At 42.1% G+C, this 19,310-nt stretch overlaps 1 protein-coding gene across 6 annotated transcripts in view; it reads right to left on the minus strand.

Moving 5' to 3' along the window:
- INSIG2 (insulin induced gene 2) overlaps positions 1–19,310 on the minus strand; it is an 858,026-nt gene that overhangs the window by 797,547 nt on the left and 41,169 nt on the right. For all 6 annotated transcript variants that reach the window (XM_044074983.1, XM_044074982.1, XM_044074981.1 and 3 more), the window contains one exon: positions 15,231–15,585. In XM_044074983.1, the coding sequence (XP_043930918.1) occupies positions 15,231–15,477 (247 nt within the window). In that variant the 5' untranslated portion in view covers positions 15,478–15,585. The remainder of the gene's footprint in view (positions 1–15,230; positions 15,586–19,310) is intronic.

A 19,310-nucleotide genomic window follows, 5' to 3' on the forward strand; every position in this document is an offset into this window, starting at 1 on the left:
CAGTGGCATGCAATAAGTCATGTAATTCCTTATCTGCACAGGCAGAGATGGCAGTAAGCTTTTGTTTTAAGACAGACAAAAGAAATTGCTGGTATTTAAACATATGAAACTGACAGTTTAAAGCCCTAATGGACAAAGTAGCAGAAGTGTACACCTTTCTGCCCCATCTTTCTAAGGATCGAGAATCCTTTTCAGTAGGAACCGGATTTTTGGCAGAAGCAGCCTTAACTCCCTTAGGACCCTGAGAAATGGTTTCAGGGTCAGCAGCAGGGTTCTTGTATAAAAACTGATGGGAATCAGGAACCCTGTAATATCTATCAGGCTTAACAGGAGCAGGAGGAAAAGAGTCAGGAGTTAAGTTAGCCTCCGAAAAGGCATCATTCACAATATCCAAAACAGGAGGAATAGCCAGGGGTCTATGTTGGGGAAGAAGAAGAAAATCCCTCAGTCTTTTCTTGGATTCCGAATACTCCTGTCCTTCCCAGTGGAAATGTTCCCTCATTTCATCAAATCCTCAGGGGGAGAAGCTGAAGGAATGGATTCTTCAGCATCAGAATCCTCATAAGGAGGGAAAGAATATTCCTGATCAGAAGAAGAAACTCAGGAAACAGAAGCCTGATCAGAGGAATCATAATAAACATCCTGCCTTGACCTTTTGTCTGGAGGGGGATGTGAACCCCTGATCATAGTAAGTAAATCCTCCGCCATCTTGAGTAACTGTTTCTGTGACTTGGGAGCCGGTTCAGAAGAGGCCTGTGTTGAAGTCTTTGATTTTGAAGGAGTCTTTGCCTTTGTCTTCGGCTTTGCCTTTATTGTTAGCTGAGTAGGCCTGAAAACCCCTTCGGAAGCTGGTACCTGCACAGCGGCTCTGGACCCATCCGAAGGAGCATTGTCCGAAGGTCCTGCAACAGAAATATTTAAAGGCCTGGCTGGCTCCTCATGAGAGTCCGTTTCGGCCATTAGTTCTGAAATGGCCGACGACAGGGGCTGCAAAAGCGCCTCACTGACGACGTCCGAACCTGATGCTGGCTCCGCTTGTGCTCTATCATCAGATTTGGACCTCGGAGGCCTGTCTTTATCCTTGCGACATTTGTGAACTCCGATAGCCGGGACCGTATCAGACGACATTTTGTAGTTAAAGCGTCTACCGAAGTAATGAAAAGCAAAATCGTACCTTCGCTTAATTGTACGATGATTGAATCTAGCACAAAACCGACAACTAGATACATCGTGGTCAGGGCCCAAGCAAGGAATACAGTAAGAATAAAAATCCTTATGAGGTATTTGCTTCCCACATGAAATCGGAGTGGAGCAAGAAAAAAAGTTTCCCCAACAGGGTACTAAGCTTTGAGTGGAGAAGAAAGTCTTCGGACCGAAGTATGAAGAAATATTAGTCAGGAGTCAGCCGACCGGCACTTGCGAACTGCTATCACCGCACGGCAAGAAAGACTGGAGAAGATGGCGTCAGCTGTCAGCTTTATACTCCTGGCGCTCTGATGTCAGGGAGCATGCAGCTGACACCGGACCCAGACTTTGGGATTCTGGCCAACCGAGGGCTGCCTGCCGGCAGGGGAGAACCCTACGATCATGACTGCAACAGTGAAACACGATGAACATCAGCAGGACATTCTTGCCCATTCAGAGAGAAAGAGTGCTTTCACATACTCGGCCTCTAACAGATAAACAGTAACAAAGCTTTATATCCCAACAGCTAACTATATATAGCAGAAGGGAAAGTGGAGGATGGGAGAATGAGGCTACTGCAATAGTGAGAAATTCAATCAATCGCTATGGTTAAATGCAGCTAAGACAACTGTCCTATGTTCACCTCACTGCTACAGTAGCCTTTGGCTATTTTGGTTGGTTATTAAACCTAATACCGTCAGGAAGGAAGGATAAGGTCTACCAGCCCTAGAGAATGGTCCTAACTAAGCCAGTTCAGGACATGGAGAAGGAGTTAGGTTAGTAATGCTAGTAAGTATATACAGAGTACCATGCAGCTGCCTCTAGAAAGCAGCTACAGTTCACCGCTTTCCACTATGCCATCAAAGAAAACAAGGCTCTATTAGAATGTGCCTCAATCCTACCTAGAATCATTTTACCACAGTGGGAATAACAACTGAAGCTAAAGTAAGGAACAACTAACTGCAATTGTCTGAATAATACAAGTTGTCTTTTTCTAGTACCAACACTAGAAGACCAAGGCTGTTCAGCTCTCCTAAAGGACTTTGTAATGACAACATAAAATCTGACTTGCAAAGGCATGGCCATAGTACACAGGATTCTCCCTGTTGATCGATTTCTGAAAGAAATTATGGAGATGGATGGTTAGATTCGAGGTACACTCAGAACATAGTAATGACACAAATGGGGGATTTGTTACACAGACTAATCTTATATGCATGGTATTGGGAGGGACACTCTTCCAGGAATTGATCCAGTTGTGGGGAACATCTCAAACTGATCTGTTTGCCTCCTTTCAAAACAGGAAACCCAAAAGTGTTAATTCACCGTCAATGGATGCAATTCTGATATTACTGCCCTGTCATTTGCAAGAGTGAGTTTGCCTACTAAAAAAAGAACCAAAAAACAGAATAAATGGTTCAAATGTCAGAAACACATTTCCAGCAAAAAGATCCCAATAGTGTGTCACCGGTAGAATACGTGACCTTACATTTCACAGAAAATCACTGTAGAACAGTTTAAGCAAAGAGTAAAAAAAAAAAAAAAGGAGGATTCATGTGCAAAGATGATGAAATGGCTCATAAATACTACTTGCTAAAGGAGTAAACAGGCCATGGGATAGTAGGGTCTATATCAGAACAACGAAAATCCAAAATAGCGAACGACCTTAAGGTAAAAAAATGCAGGACTTCAAACACACTACCCCCCGCTAAATATATATACCAACTCCGAGATCGCACTACAGTGAGGAAAGGACAAATATTCCAATCTTCACTGTACCGCGATCTCACAAAAAGCAGATAGAGGTCTGGCATTTCCGGGTTTTCGGTGTTCTGATAGGAACCCGGGATAGTAACTCACAAAAATATTTAAGAATTAGTATGCGAGGCATGAAGTAAAAAATCTTTAAGTGGTTAATATAAGATTTCCCAGCAGTAGGTTTTCTTGGCTCCTGTTACCTGTTGTTGTTGTTGTTGGTACCTGTTGCACGTCCTCAATAAAAAGGTGTCTAAAGGACATCAAAATGTATAATCTAGGCAGCTGTAGCTCTTCGTGACTGGGGTGTATTTAACTCTCCTAGTCTTTTGTGAGTAGATAACACAAGTTTCTTCAAAGCTTGTTAACAGTATTTGGCCAATTCCTTAAAAAGGGAAAACCAATGCTGCCCGGGTCAGAAACAAGTCTTCACAGTGACTTTTGGGAGTCCTTCCAAATCCTTAGAATTAGCATGTATATCAGTGGACAGGGAAGAAATGCATAAAGGAATATCCCTGACCACAGGAATTAATAAGCAACCATTTTCTGTGCCTGCCTGAAGGAGTCCTGGTGCAAAATTTGTTATAGTTGTCCGTTTTGAATGGAGACAAATGGATCTACTTGGAGATTTTCCTTATATGGATCAAATCCTACAATACTTCCTCATTCCATTTCCATTTATGAGGATCTCTCAGTCTTGCTCAGCTTGTCCGCCACTACATTTTGCTCTCACAGAACGAAATATGCTTGGAGAATTAAACAATGCTCAACAGTACCTGCCAAGCCATCACAACTAGCGTACGCAAGCAGCAAGACCTTGTTCCCCCCACAGCTTATGTACCACATCACTGGAGTGTTTTCTGTAATCACCAGTAAAGATTCTGAGGACCGCAGGTGCAGAGATTTTACAGCATGGATCACAGCTTATATCTCCCGGACATTTATGTGCTTTGGTCTGCCTTAAGAGTTCCACAGGCCTTGCACCTTTACCTCACAGAAATTAGAATCTGCTCCTCCAATCTGAGGCATCTGTAGTTACAGACTGAGTTGGGATAGGAGGAGAAAAGGAGAGACCTGGATTCTGAGCAATTTGTAGTCTCCATCAATGCAGCTCCTCAAGTCCAAAATTGGAATATGAAATTCCTAAGGAGGTTGGGTCCATATATTTTTTTAAAAATAACTGAAGGTTCCTGATGTATAAACTGGCTACAGGAATCAAGAACATCATTGAAGCCAAGAATCCTAAAATCCTTATATATTTCCTGTCTGAAGTCTTGAGAATGACTGAAGCTTAAGAAGGTTTCAGATACAAATCCATGTTTTCCTATGTCAGAAAAGCCTATAAGGCAGCACAAAAACACAATCCTGTGCAACAATGTAAAGGAAGATTTTTGAACCCCAGATGGTAAAGAGTGAAGAAACCCATGCTAAGAGCTCATCACAAAAGGAAATATGTGAATACCTTGCAGTCTGCAATGTAAAACTTCCTTGGAGGTATAGATAGCCCATAGGGTATTGCAGAGAACTTATAATGTAAACCCTATGGAAATATAATATACATCTTTAAGGTCTGTTACCATAAAACCCATAAACCCAGAAGAATGACAGGTAACAGACTCTGTAGGGTAAGCATTCTGAATTTTGGTACACTCACAAGCAGATTGAAAAAGGAAAAACCTTGCACTACTCTCCAATAAAGCTCTTTCACTGGTACCAGAAACATTCTGGAGTTGAAGCCCCCCCACCACTTGTAATATTCTCAGTTCAGGAGGAACATCCATTTGTTCCCAAAATATGCAACATAAGTCCTGGAAATAAATAGTCTTGGAAAAGGAAAACTCTTACAAAGGTGTTGGAGATGACAACCTTTCCTCGGTATTAAATAACTGGGCTTGAGAATCTGCAGGAGATGAAGCCTAGTCTCTGTGCAAGTCAGAATTCTCATAGGTTCATACTAGGCTATCTGCCCTAGGGCATTTATAAGCCTAGCCAGAGTGTGTATGGCTTTCGCCACCCATTTTAAATTAATTTTGCTATGCCCTTTTTCGAGGTTAGTATACTGTGCCACTGTCTAACAGTGACACAGAAGTGATACCCGGAGTAAACCTACGATCTCCCATCCACTCATCAAGATTCCTCTTGAAGAGAGTCAATGAGGGACTCTGCCTAACCTGGACTGGGATTTTATTCCAGAGTGAAGGGAGCCTCTGGGTTATGAATCTGTCCCTCCAGCATGTCCTATTTATTTCAGTGCTGAGGTTTAAGTCCCACGAGCGCGTAGCTCGATGGGATTCGGATTTTCTGAGGTGCAGCATGTCCATTAATTCCGGGTTGGACATGGCTTTATACGTCAGGCACAGATCGCCTCTGAGCAGGCGGTATGCCACTGAGTAGAGCTGAAGTTTCTTTAACCGGGCAGCATACGGCATCTGTTTGAGCCCCTTGATCCTCTTGGTGAAGTACTTTTGGGGTCTTTCCAGTTGCTGCAGGTGTCTGGTAAGGTACATCCCAAAAGGGGCATTGTACTCAATTATGGGCCTGATGAGGGATGAGTAAAGAGGCACGATGACCTCCCCTGATCTAGATGTGAATCCCTTCATGATTAGGTGGGCTATATAAAATGTTTTTCTAACCACTTTGGCCACGTGGTTGTCAAATGAGAGATTGCCATCAACTTGGGTCCCCAGGTCCCTAATTACTTCTTCTGTACTTAATGGATTACCACCTATGTGGTAATTTGTGGGCACTTTGTTTTTGCCAAAGGGGATGACTATACACTTTTTGACGTTTAGCTTGACGCCATGGCTCTGGCACCAGTTGTCGGTTTCTATGAGGCCCTTTTGGAGGATGCTTGTGTCAACTGGAGAGTCTATTATGGCGCCCAGTTTGCAGTCATCTGCGAACTTGATCAGCCACAGTCCTTCCATGTTGGCCTGTACCTCCGGGAAATATATACCGAACAAGAGAGGTCCCAAGACTGAGCCTTGTGGGATGCCACTTGTAACTGGTTTGGAGTCTGACATGGCTCCAGCTATTCTAACCATGTGGGTTCTGTCCTTGAGCCAGTTTGCAACTCATCTAGTGACATAGGGGTTTATATTTAAGCTGGTGAGCTTATCTATAATGCCCGAGTGGGGTATTGTATCGAAGGCTTTTGCGAGGTCCAGGTAGGCTGTGTGGACCACCTTCCCCTTGTCAATGGCCTTGGTGACCGTTTCAAAGAAATCAACCAGTTTTAAGAGGCAGGATCTTCCCTTAACAAAGCCGAACTGGGTAGGATCCAGTGTCTGTAGGTCCCCAATATCTGTATTTATTAGGTCCATGATGATCCTTTCCATAGCTTTGCAGACCAAAATAGTGAGACTTATGGGGCGATAGTTTCCAGGATCCGTTGAGGCACCACCTTTGTGGAGAGGGACCACTGTTGCTGTACGCCACTCTTTAGGTACATATCCTGTAGTAAGGCTGAGATTGAACAGTAGTTTTAGGTTTGGGTTTAGTTCTTCTTGGAGTTCATGTAGGACGCAGCCCGGGACACCGTCTGGTCCCACTGATGCTGTGTTTCTTGCTTTGGAGAGGGCAGCTCTTACCTGAGCATTTGAGAAGTCAGGGGGGCAGCACTCTGCTGGGATAGATATTAGCCCTTTTGGTGGGGAGGGGGGGGGGTTTGCGCTGAACCTGTCAGCTAGGATGTTGGCAATGTCTGTGGGTTCGGTGTATTTATTGTCATTTTGGACTAATTCTGAGCATATCTGGGAATTCCCACCCAGGTTCCTAACATAACTAAAGAAAGCCTTGCGATTATCCTTAGTGTCCTGTGCAATTTTTCTCTCGAAGCTGGCCTTAGACGATTTTATGAGTGCCCGTAGTTTTTTGCTAATACTGATCAGAGATGCCTTCCCTTTTTGGGATTTTGCTCTGTCATGTAGTAGCTTCCTCCTTCTATTGTATAGTTTGTTTATGGCTGGGGTCCACCAGACAGGATGTCTGCCTTTGGAGGATTGGGTCTTGGTTTTATTTGGGATTGCATGATCCATGCATTCCTGAAGGTGTTCATAGAATGCGTTTATAAAGGATTTTGTGGTCTGGGCCGTATTATCCACAGGCCCTGGGGCTTTGAAGGATTCCACCTCGGTTTTGAGGAGTGTGAAATTTGCTTTAGAGAAGTTTTTCACTGTGGTTTCTGGGCATGGGGTGGGGTCGGGATGCGAATATCCAGTGAGATTAGTTTATGGTCTGATCTTACCAGTGAGGGATACACTTCTGGTCTGGAGCATTGAGTCCCCATGTTGGTGATGATCAGGTCCAGTATGTTTTCCCCTCTTGTGGGAGTGGTAACAAGTTGTTCCATAGCATTTGAGTTTATAAATTCCAGGAACCTTTGGGCTATGGTGTTGGAGCTAGAGTAATGCTCCCAGTCTATGGTTGGGTAGTTGAAGTCACCCAATATAATGGTGTTTGGAGAGATCTTCATATTTTCCAGTGTTCTCAGGAAGGCCGAGTGGGGTTCCTGGGTTTGGGAAGGTGGTCTGTAGCAGACTATAAACTGGAAGGCAGTTTTACCCACTGTTAGTTGCACATGGATAGTCTCTGATGTTTCGTGCTGTGCCACCAACCTGGAGGTGTGGGTATCTTTGACGAATATTGATACTCCCCCTCCTTTTGTGGTTCGGTCCAAGTTTTGGGGCCGAAAAGCATGGTATGAGGTATAACCTGGTAGTGCTGGGGTGCTCTCGAGAGCCTTGAACCTGGTTTCTGTTACTGCACAGATATCGATGTTCTCCATACCAAGGAGAATTTCGAGTGCGTGCATCTTGAGGTTTAGACTTCTGTCCCTAGCAAAGCATCGTGGCTTGTCGAGCATGTCATCCCAGGCTGACAGGCATTGGATCCCCTTTGAATGACAACAATACTTAAGCCAATTGTTGAAATTGATAATCTTGTCTTCATACTATGGCATCATTCTTGGTGAGGGTAAGATGCTACTCAAGGTCAGGGCCATACCGGCCTGGGCTACATGCTCAGAGAGCTCCTCTATGTCTCTTTTCATGTAGTCCTCAGGTCATTCACACCAGCATGGACAATGACAGAGTCACATTTGTACTTGCCTTGAAGTGACCTGAGCGCTTGTGTTATGTAGCGGATCCTAGCACCCGACAGGCAGCTCACCGTGACCTTCTCCTTGTTCAGCCTGGTGAGCGGGACATCAGTGTGCCTGATGATAGAGTCACCTATTACAAGTGTATCAGGTGTGTTGTTTAGCCTTAAGGGCTGTGACTGTTTGGCACACTGGCTTTGTGAGATATGTGTTGCACGTGTTTTGTTTTGGGGTAGCGGTTGCTTGGGTGTCTGCTTTGGAAGTCTCTGCTGCTTAGGCAGATTTTTATTTACAGCCTCCAAGTATGTTTTTGTGTGTTTATGTGTTTGGTTTGCTGTCGTGATAGGTCTATGTGAGACTGGAATTGTAGTGAGTGTGGTTTCCTTCTTCTCCTGACTGGTTACGCCAGTACTGAGTTGAGAGAGCTTAGCCTCCAGTTTGGCTATATGGTTGCATCTCTCACATGTGTTGGAATTTGTTGGGAGGAGGAGAGGGTTGTCTGTGTACATTAGGCAGTTGTAACATTGCCTTAAGATTCCCAGGTTCACCAGCTGGACCGGAGAGGAGATTGACAACTGACCTTTGGACATGCTAGAATAGTATTGGGAATTCCTTTATAATTGAAAAAAAAGGGTCAATGGGGAACAAGTTACTCAAGGGGAGTTTGTGAGGGTGTAGTGCTTTTAATTTTTTAGTGCTGACTTATATAATTGCTTTAGTGAGCAAGTGCTAGGCTTTAGCGTAGGAATAGGGTGTTTATTATGAGAACTAGATCAGTTCCAAGGCTCAAACCCAAATAAGCGGCGCTGCTCGATGCCGCGCTATGCACAAAATCACGCAAAGCCATGCTACAGCGGGTTTTATACAGGCGGACTTGAAAGAGCTAGAAATTGGCCCAAAACAGCAAACAGTCTACCAGATTCCTGCGCTTTGAACACTCCTCCAGGGACAGATGGGCTGCTCCAAGCTCCCCACTGCCACTGGTGAACAAAGAAGCCTCCCTCTATCCAAGAAAGGAAATGGCAACACAGAAACTTTCCAAAAGTCCAGAATACAGCAAAGCCTGTATTTGGACTACTCTAGGTCAGGAAAGACAGGAAACAAGGATAACTTTTTCTCTGACAATTTTCCTCAGGAAAACATCTTTAACCAGATTACTCTCTAGTATGGATTTCTGGTCTCCAGGATGGAAAGCCTGAAATAAAAAAAATTCCTGTCCAAGGTAAGAAAATCATCTTTACAAGCAGACAAAATGTTTTTAGATGAGCAATGTCGAGCCTTTTGTTTATTTTCTCTATGGGCAACCAGACAAGGGAATAACACTACATCCCAGACAAGTTTCTTTCCCTGGCCACCCTGGAAACAACCTCCTGCACAAACTCCCAGACCAACAGATGACCGTTCTTCCATGTTGGTTAGCTAAAGGGACTACACCAAGGAACCTGGAAAAACCATCAACTGGTCTGAGGAACAACAAATGAGTCACCCACCAGCGGCTGAAATACTGTCTGAGCTTGATGTGTATGCAAGGGCTCTTTCATTTTTGTTTTCTTTTTAGGTTCAGCAGGAGAAGCAGCAGCAGGACTGTAGTTCAGGCAGAGGCCTGACTGCTGGTAAGCGCTGCTGGCCACAAAAAGAATTTTTTTAGAAAGCAAGTTGTCAAACAACTATTCACAGGCAGCACACACACAGTCCCCTTTCAAAAGTAAAAGAACAAGCAGTACCAAAATATCCCTATCAGAACTCTAAAGTGAACTTATGGAAAGAATTGCAGGTAACCTGCCACCTCCCAATACTTAAAACTTACACATACAAATAAGTTCTCAAAAGCAGCACATTTTTACCACAAAACTAGCACACAATACTCAAAAAAATAAGACCGGTTCTGAAAATAGCAGTCCCTGACAGAAAAACAGAAACTTCCATTTTTTTTAATACTGGTTTTCTTAAAGGGGAAATACAGTTTTTATGTCAGAAAATAAAATATACAAACATTTTCCTAAAAGGGCAATAACTTCTGGGTGAACAAGTTCCCCTCTGAAGACTTATCTGTCAGAAATGAAGCCTGAAGCAGATTGCTGCTCCTATGAAGCCTCAGCTGTTTCCACTAGAGACAGCAAGACAGTCCTGAAGTTGTTTACATTCTGCTGATTCTCCTCCAAGTGGCTAGCCACTCAGCAGCCAAGACTGCAGGTGCAGGAGGCAGCCAGAGTTTTATGAAGATGGTGGACTGTTTTAACCTAGGCAGGATACAATTTAAACAGCCAAAGGTTATTGCAGCAGTGAGAATGATGAACATCTACAGATTTAATTTTTTTCTGAGGTCCCTTCTAAATCAGTCAACACCAAGTAAGGATATTTTCCTTATACAAAAAGTAGTCTGTGGTGTTGTCAAACCTTCAGGGCATTAAGTGTTGCCAAGATGTACACCTGCATCTGGTCCTTGTGAAGTTTTTCAAAGCTTGTACTGTGTTTCCAAGAGCATACCTGCGTTTAGGTCTTGTGTTGTGGTCCAGAGAGAGTATACCTACTAAGGAGGTACATACACAGTGTCCCTTCAGAGCACCTGCTTCTGTATTGCTGGAAAGATGGCTACTTTGAAGAAACATCTCCCAAAAATAGTGCAACATTAAACAGCAATGCCAGCACTGAATGTCACTGACTTACAAGGACAGTTTGGAGACTTACAGTTACCTTCGAGCAAATCACCAGCTAGTAGTACAGCTGGGACTGTGCTGACTGACCTTGGATACTTTCTGCACAGTTAATGGGATACAGTTTCACAGGTGTGAACTAGGCCAACGGCCCTGGAGCCTTTACAAACCTAGCCCATAGAAGTGCCCTGGCATCATGCCACCGTTAGTCCCCGGTGCCTCTATCAAGTAGAGCCACTGGAGTGATCCCCGGGGTGAACTTTTTATTGCCCATCTACTCATCAAGATTTCTCTTGAAAAGGGCCAGTGAGGTGCTCTGCTTGACATGTATGGGAAGTCTATTCCAGAGCACGGGCAGTCTCCGAGTTATGAACCTGTCCCTCCAGCATGCTCCGTTGACTGTGGTAATAAGGTTGAGGTCCCTGGAGCATGTGGTGTGGAAGGATTGGGATTTCTTTACCAGGGTTGGGTCAGACATGGCTTGGTAAGTCAAGCAGAGATCACCTCTTAATAGACGATATGAGGCAGAGAAAAGCTGGAGGTTTTTTGAGTCTGTCCATGTAGGACATGTGTTTAAGGCTTAGGATCCTCTTTGTGAGGTACTTTTGTGGACTTTCCAGCTGTTGCAGGTGTTTAGTGAAGTACATGCCAAATGGGGCATTATACTCAATGACTGGTCTAATGAGTGAAGAGTAGAGAGGGATGATGACCTCCTCCTTCCTGGATGCAAAAGCCTTGGTAATGAGATGTGCCACATAGGACTTTATGACCACAGTGGCAATGTGGTGGACGAAGGAGAGGTTGCTGTCAACCTGTGTCCCCAGATCTCTTATAACACCTTCAGTGTTCAGTGGGCTCCCATCAATGTGGTAATTAGTGGGAACTGAGTTTTTCCCAAAGGGAATGAGGACGCATTTTTTGGCATTAAGCTCAAGGTCATGGTTTTGACACCAGTCGTCGGTCTCAGTGAGGCCTTTTCTGTAGGATGTCTACACCACTTGGGGAGTTAATAATAGCTCCCAGCTTGCTATTGTCGGCAAACTTGGTCAGCCAGAGACCCTCCGTGTTGGCCTGGACTTCTGAGAAGTAGAGGCCAAACAGGAGAGAATCCAGGACCGATCCCTGCGGGACTCCACTTGTGACTGGTCAGCAGTCTGACTGGGAGTCTGCTACTTTCACACTGTGGGTTCCATCTGTGAGCCAATTTCCACCCCACCTAGTGATATAAGGGTTGATGCCTAGTTTGGTGAGTCTATCAAGAATTCCTGAGTGGGGAATGGTATCAAAGGCCTTGGCCAGCTCGTGGTAGGCTGTATGATCTGCCTTGCCATCCCAGTCAATCATTCAAGGACATGAAAGGAGCAGAGTATGATGACAAGAAAATAAAGAAATGCTCCATTACATGAGCTGTGGTCACAGTACAGACCAGGGTTCAGAAATTTGAGTGCATTTTTCTAAGAGCAAAATAGTAAGGTGTCAATCATCTGAGTTAAGACCTGTTTTCATGCTTGGAACCATAATAACAAAGAAACGCACAAATACTGCAGACTAACTGATAAGTCTTTACTAACTGTGACTGTGGTTAAAATGTGACTGCTTCAGTATGACTCAAATGTCCTGAAAGTTTAGTACTTAAAGTTAGTATGAAGACGAGTTGCACAGAGTGACAGAGACACCAGTTGATATACCTTGGGTCAAATGCACAAATACTTTGTTTTAAAAAGAGAAAAATGGGGACACACCATAACAACTTTTCACACGGACTTTAACACCAACTTAACACACCTACTGAGGGACATGTAAATGATGCAGATCCCATGGAACGCGATAAGATCTCTGCTAGAATGGATGAAACTGCATTCTGTTACTGTGCAGATGTGAAATTAAAATTACTTTGCTAGCACATGGAATGGAACTACAAGGGCTGTTAGATTCTGGTACTATGGTTACCCTTATAAAAATGCAAAACATTGCAAACCAAGGACGTTAAAAAAACAGCAGAGTGCATTCATGGGGACAATAAACAATACCTCACTGCCCAGATGGGGATTCAAATGGGAGATACTACACTCTGCTGTGATAAGTGCCATGCTTTACTCACAATGTGGTAAATGGAAAGGACATACCTCGCTTTAAACAGCTACAAAAACAATGGTAAGGTGGTAATGCTTTTGATAAGCTATTTCCTAACTTATTGGGTGGACTCGCAGGAAAAAACAGTCCACAATCCTTCCTTTTCTTTCATCCGAAATAGGGGAAAGGGAACTAACCACAGTCGTGCATGCCAAAATGACACAATAAAGGCCTAGTACAAATATTAAGGGAGCAAGAAAACAAGTTAGCACCAAATGGACAGAAAGTGAAAGCACTTCCAGAAGCCAAAATGCAGCTACAAATGGGGAGTGACACAGTTAGGAGTAGAGGAGCATAAGAAAAAGGGATAAGTAAGGGGGGATTGAAAAAAGAAACATTTAAATGAACATTACCAGAGTTCTGCCACAAGCTCTGGCAAAGAAAAGCTTCAAGGGTTAAAAAAAATATGGAAATAGGTAGCAAGCATTGAAAAAACAAGGTATAAAAGTCTAATATGAAAGACAGTACCGGACATCAAGACTCCGAGAGAAATCCACCAGGTTTCTAAGGAAGAGGAAATAACTAGTGATTACACACAGTACTGGTTTGCACTACCTTTCACAGGAGAAGAATGGGACACTGAAACCCCTGTGCCTCTGCCAGGAGAAAAGGCAGAACTCTCTACACCATGAGAAGTTAAACGGGAAGAAACCTCGATTTAGATGAACTGCTGTTAAGTACAATGAATTTCAAAAAGGCTCAGTGGGAGGATGAAATGTTGAGCAGAGCCAAAGAAAATATAACCAGGGTGATGGGACAGGCATCTATTATATAAAAATCCCTACCTTCCAACTACAAATCACCTACAATGTATAACAAAGTGAAGTAGGCTTAATACATAAACTGTTGGTACCTAGGCACTCCCAGAAACCTGGCTGTGAGGCCAGCACACACCTAAGTGATTGGGGTACCTTGGTAGGGACAAAACCAAGGAAAGGGTTTTAGCCAAATTCTACTGGTCAGACTAAAAGAGGGAAAACAAAAATGTCCTGCAGGATACCCCAAGTACCAGAAAACAGCTCCAAACCCTGGCTTTATAAATCACCTAGTTTCCATGCAAAAGAAAAACAGAGGTACCTCGAGTGGACTACAATGGACAGAGTCAGATCATTACTTACAGAGATAGTAATGAATTAAGTGACAATCCAAGACTGTGCCACTAACTATACAGAGGCAATCACACTTAAAAAAGTTAATGCTGAAGCTATAGTAAGGGAGCTACCTCTACAATTCTCCAGAGAGGGGGTCCTGAAAGAAATGCTACATGATCAGGGAACCCCCTTTATTACTAAACTAATACATTACCCATGCCATTGTTTCTTCCAGCTTTCTGAAGTGTTTATCAACTGAACATGTACTAAATACATCTTGCACTCAAAATTTCGTGAAGGGCTGGCATCGTTGTTCAGCATGGTTCCATGGATTTAGGAGCAGTGATTTAGTGTCAAGGAACAAAACTGAGTAGAAGATCTCTGAGCCTACATCCAAATGTTTCATGTAAACCAAAAAGTAGTAAGCAGGCTTAACTGGAAAAGTTTTTCTTCAGTATTGCAGAGGCGACAGCAATATTCATTACCGAACTTTATGTTTGTCTATATCCATAGTGTGACATTTTGCATGTGCTTTCAGGTGATTTTAGTTTCTTCATCACTATGTTGTGTGCCATGTTGTTTTTTCCCTCGATACAATGTGCCTCCAACTACCGCAGGATATAGGTTGTGATGGCTTGCTTTTCCACATTAGCACTTGTTACGTTGTTTGAGTAGGTTTTGATTATTTGAGGACCTAACTGAGATATTTATACATATGCAAAAAAAAAAAAAAAAAAAACAAGGACTTACCTTTATTTATTTTATTTAACATTTGTTTACCGGAAAAGTCCGACTGGTCACAGGTCCTTTTTCAGCAGAGACCCAGGGAGAAAAGCTCCAAGAGTAACTGTAAATGTCATGCACACATTACAATAATCAAAAGTACAAAGTAAACAAAATGTAGTATACATAAGAACATACAAATTTGTTACATCTTGACAAAGCCTAGGCTTATATATATATATATATATATATATATATATATATATATACACATATATATAAATAAATAAACAAAACACTAACAAAATACACATTGTACACTTCTACGTACCTTTGTCCATCCATCATTCTTCTTTACACTTTATCTCAGGGTCATAACAGTCTGTAGCCTACCCTAGCAAGTAGTGAGTGAAAGGCAGGTGACAGGTCTCTTGTAAAACCTTTCACAGCAGAGAAGCCTTTCTTCCATACACCAAATTACCCTCCCCCTCCCACAATGCTCCCAGTAAAAGCTGTAAACTGAATTGCACAAGAACCTTCCAGGAAAAATTCCAAAAATAAAGTTTAAAAAAAAAAAAAAAAAATACATACCTGATGCTGTACCACAGCAAGGAGGAACCCACCAAGCAGAAGAGAATATACTAGCAATCACGTCAGGTGGAAATAAAGTTACATTCCTTTGAACCTGTAGCAAATTTAATATAAGTGCTAGAAAGACACCAATAGCAAACAGTACAACTCCTCGGATAAGAAGATTCACAGTGGGGTTTGTAATGTGTGAAATGTACGGCCCACGTCCTTTACAAATAATTGTGTTCTCTTCCCTTTCATCTGCCATTGCTCCACAGTTAGCTTGGCAATAGTCCACCAAGTAAATCTCAACTGAAAGTACGTGGCTCCACTTTCAGTCAGTCACATGCTTCTTCCTCACATCACAGCAGAATAACTGCAAACAAAAGTCATAAAAAGTTACAATCCAAACTGGTAAACTTTTATTAACACAGGTAAAATGCAAACAGCATGCACAAGTCTGACAGCAGAAATGTTACAGGCAAAATGGTTCTAAATAAAGACCAAGACTCAGCAACTATACAAGTGAGCAGTGTAATGCTGAACAGCTGCAAAGAAAACAAAATGTAAACTGGTTAAATGGACTGTGACCAGCAACAAAAAGAGATTTCAAAATCAATACTATTTACTTTGTAAAGTACAAAGTTAAGGAAGGAACGGTAGCATACTTAAATTGGTTAAGAAAAAGTACACAGCAAAGTCAAGTTTCAGTACAGCCGGAGTGACAAAAAAAATAAATAAATAAGAAGCAATACCCAATATTAGGTAAGCAAGGAATGGTTCAAATATGCTACAGAAGTACTAAAAGCTTCAACAAAGGATGAGCAACAAGCAACATGCAAACACAACAGAGCTGCTGCACCAAGAACAAAGGAGGGCAGGAAAAGTAGGTTTGCTATACGGTCATTTGAAAGTAAGGCAGAATATATCAAGGAGGCAGAAAGCACTGGTTAATATTTAAACTAAAAAAGAAAACTTGTGTTTACTAAAGAGATCCTTTAAAACAGCTGAAACATCATATGATAATCCACTTTCATAACTGTTTTTTTACTTTACCAAAACTTTTTGCACTCAAAATCAAAAATTCAATTACAGAATTAAAAATTAAAAGAAATATAAAGTAAAACACTTTAAAATATAACCTCTGGGGAAGGGGAACTTGTTATTATATATATGGAATTCAAAGGGGAGATGTACTTAGAATACAGAAATATGGGGGGGGGGGGTGGCAAGACAACTGCTTAGTGACTTCATTAACTTCCCAGATAAGATCCATCAGTTTGGAAATTAAAAAGGAGTGACTTGTACTGAGAAGTAAATATTAAAAAAATAATGAAGTTTTGTCAATTCCACAAACATTCACACTCATAAGGGATCACAACTGTTACTAGGGCAGCAGGAAACCAACAGCCAATTTATGCTGACCTAGAAAGAAAATATGTTCACGAGTACAAGACCATACGACTGAATATATCAGAACAGATGAACAAGGGCTACAGGTCAGAAGACAAGTGTGTGAAGCCAGTGTATCTTCCCAGCAACAATCATGAAAAAAGTCAATGAGTGCAAACAATAGATGTTACATGTAACGACAGAACCACATGAAGTAGCTCAGCACATTAATCATAATAAAGGATGCAAGGCCTACACATCATGTCTTACACAGACAGACTTAAAGCCCTGTCACTATACTCTGTATCCTACAGACTGCTAAGAGGTGACCTGTGTATGGCATAAGAAGGCATCCTCCGACCCACTTCTAATGGATTCACTACACATCAGCAAGTCAAATGGCATCAGAAATACTTGCACTACGGATCTAAACTTCTTCTGCAACATCAAAAGAACAGTGAACAGGTACAGTAGATATAAAAAGTTTACACACCCCTCTTAAAATGCTAGGTTTTTGTGATATAAAAAAATGAGACAATAAATCATTTCAAAACTTTTCCCACATTTAATGTGACCTATAACCTGCACAATTCAACTGAAAAACAAAAATCTGTCAGGGGAAAAAATATAAAAAATAAAAAAATGTACAATATGCTGGTTGCATAAGTGCGCACACCCTTTTGATTCAATTACAGCATTCAGTCTTCTTCGGTAGGACTCTTTCAGCATGGCACATCTTGAGTTGGCAATATTTGCCCACTCTTCCTTGCAAAAGTGCTCCAAATCTGTCAGATTGCATGAGCATCTCTTGTGCACAGCGCTCTTCAGATCAACCCACAGATTTTCTATTGGCCTTAGGTCTGGGCTCTGGCTTTTAATTTTCTTCTGGTGAAGCCATTCTTTTGTTGATTTGGATGTATGCTTGGGGTCATTGTGATGTTGAAAGGTAAAATTCCTCTTCATCTTCAGCTTTCTAGCAGACGCCTGAAGGTTTTGGGCCAAAAGTGACTGGTATTTGGAACTGTTCATAATTCCCTCCACCTTGACTAAAGCCCCAGTTCCAACTGAAGAAAAGCAACCCCAAAGCATGATACTGCCACCACCATGCTTCACCATGAGGATGGTGTTCTTTTGGTGATGCAAAGTGCTGTTTTTGCGCCAAACATACTTTTTGAAATTGTGGCCAAAAAGTTCAACCTTGGTTTCATCAGACCATAATGCATTTTCCCACCTGCTTTTGGGAGACTTTATGCATTGTTTTGCAAATTTTAGCCAGGCCTGGATGTTTTTCAGTGTAAGAAAAGGCTTCTGTCTTGCAACCCTACCCCATAGTCCAGACATATGGAGAATACGGGAGACTGTTGTCACATGTAGTACATAACCAGTACTTGCCAGAAATTCCTGCAGCTCCTTCAGTGTTGCTGTAGGTCTCTTGGCAGCCTCCCTGGCCAGTTTTCATCTTGTCTTTTCATCAATTTTGGAGGGACATCCAGTTTGTTGCAACGTCACTGTTGATGACTGTCTTCACTGTGTTCCATGGTGTATCCAATGCTGTGGAAATTTTTTTTGTACCCTTCTCCTGACTGATACCTTTCAACAATGAGATCCCTTTGATGCTTTGTAAGCTCTCTGCGAACCATGGCTTTTGCTGCAGCAGGCAACTGAGTAAATGTCAGGAAAATCCTACTAGGACAGCTGAACTTTATTTAGGGTTAATCAATCAGTCTCTCTTTAATTGATCGCAGGTGTGCACCTAAGAAGACTGAATCCTGTAATTAAATCAAAAGGTGCTTCAACAAAGTATTAGTTTAAAGGTGTTCACAAACAACAAAGTATTAGTTTAAAGGTGTGCACAAACAACAAAATAAAGGGGGTTGGGAGGGTGGCCTAATGGTTAAGGTGTTTGCCTTACAAACACAAGGTGCAGAGTTTAAGTCTCACAAGTAATAATTGGCTAGGCTTAAAATGACTTGCAAGGGCAGTTAGCTTAGTACTAATCTATAAACCTATTAGTTTAAGGGTGTGCACACTTATGCAACCAGCATATTGTATGTTTTTTATTTGTATTTTTCCCCTATCAGATTTGTTTTTCAATTGAATTGTACAGGTTATAGGTCACATTAAAGGTGGGAAAAGTTTTGAAATGATTTACTATGGTCTTGAATTGTACAGGTTATAGGTCACATTAAAGGTGGGAAAAGTTTTGAAATGATTTACTATGGTCTCATTTTTTTCATATCACAAAAACTTGGCATTTTAACAGAGGTGTGTAAACTTTTTATATCCACTGTACATCTCTCACAGAGGATACTGCTACTGTGGAATAGACTCTCCACTGACATAAAACAAAGTTTATCCCTGTCCATATTCAAGCGCAGCTTAGATCTATAAGTGGGAGACAGAAAATTTACCCAGGGCTGCCTCCTGTACTACTAATAGACAGAGGCAGCTCCTAAATACTTTATCTCATGCATGGGTCTCCTGAGATTATCTATGGTTTGATCCCAGTTATTCTCATTAGAGACAACATATAATTATCGACCATGGGATGGGTAAGGCCAATATATAATCAAATGGGATAGGCTATTTCAAGCACAAAAACAGAAAAATGGCCCGCAAGGGCAGCTAGCCTAGTACTTGCCAATGAACCTATACTACAATTAAACATATTGCTCTGAGAAACCTCAACAACTTAATATACCTGCACTC

The sequence above is a fragment of the Protopterus annectens genome, chromosome 6.part0, assembly GCF_019279795.1.
Source record: "Protopterus annectens isolate FY-2018-M chromosome 6.part0, PAN1.0, whole genome shotgun sequence".
Taxonomy (NCBI): Eukaryota; Metazoa; Chordata; order Ceratodontiformes; family Protopteridae; genus Protopterus; species Protopterus annectens.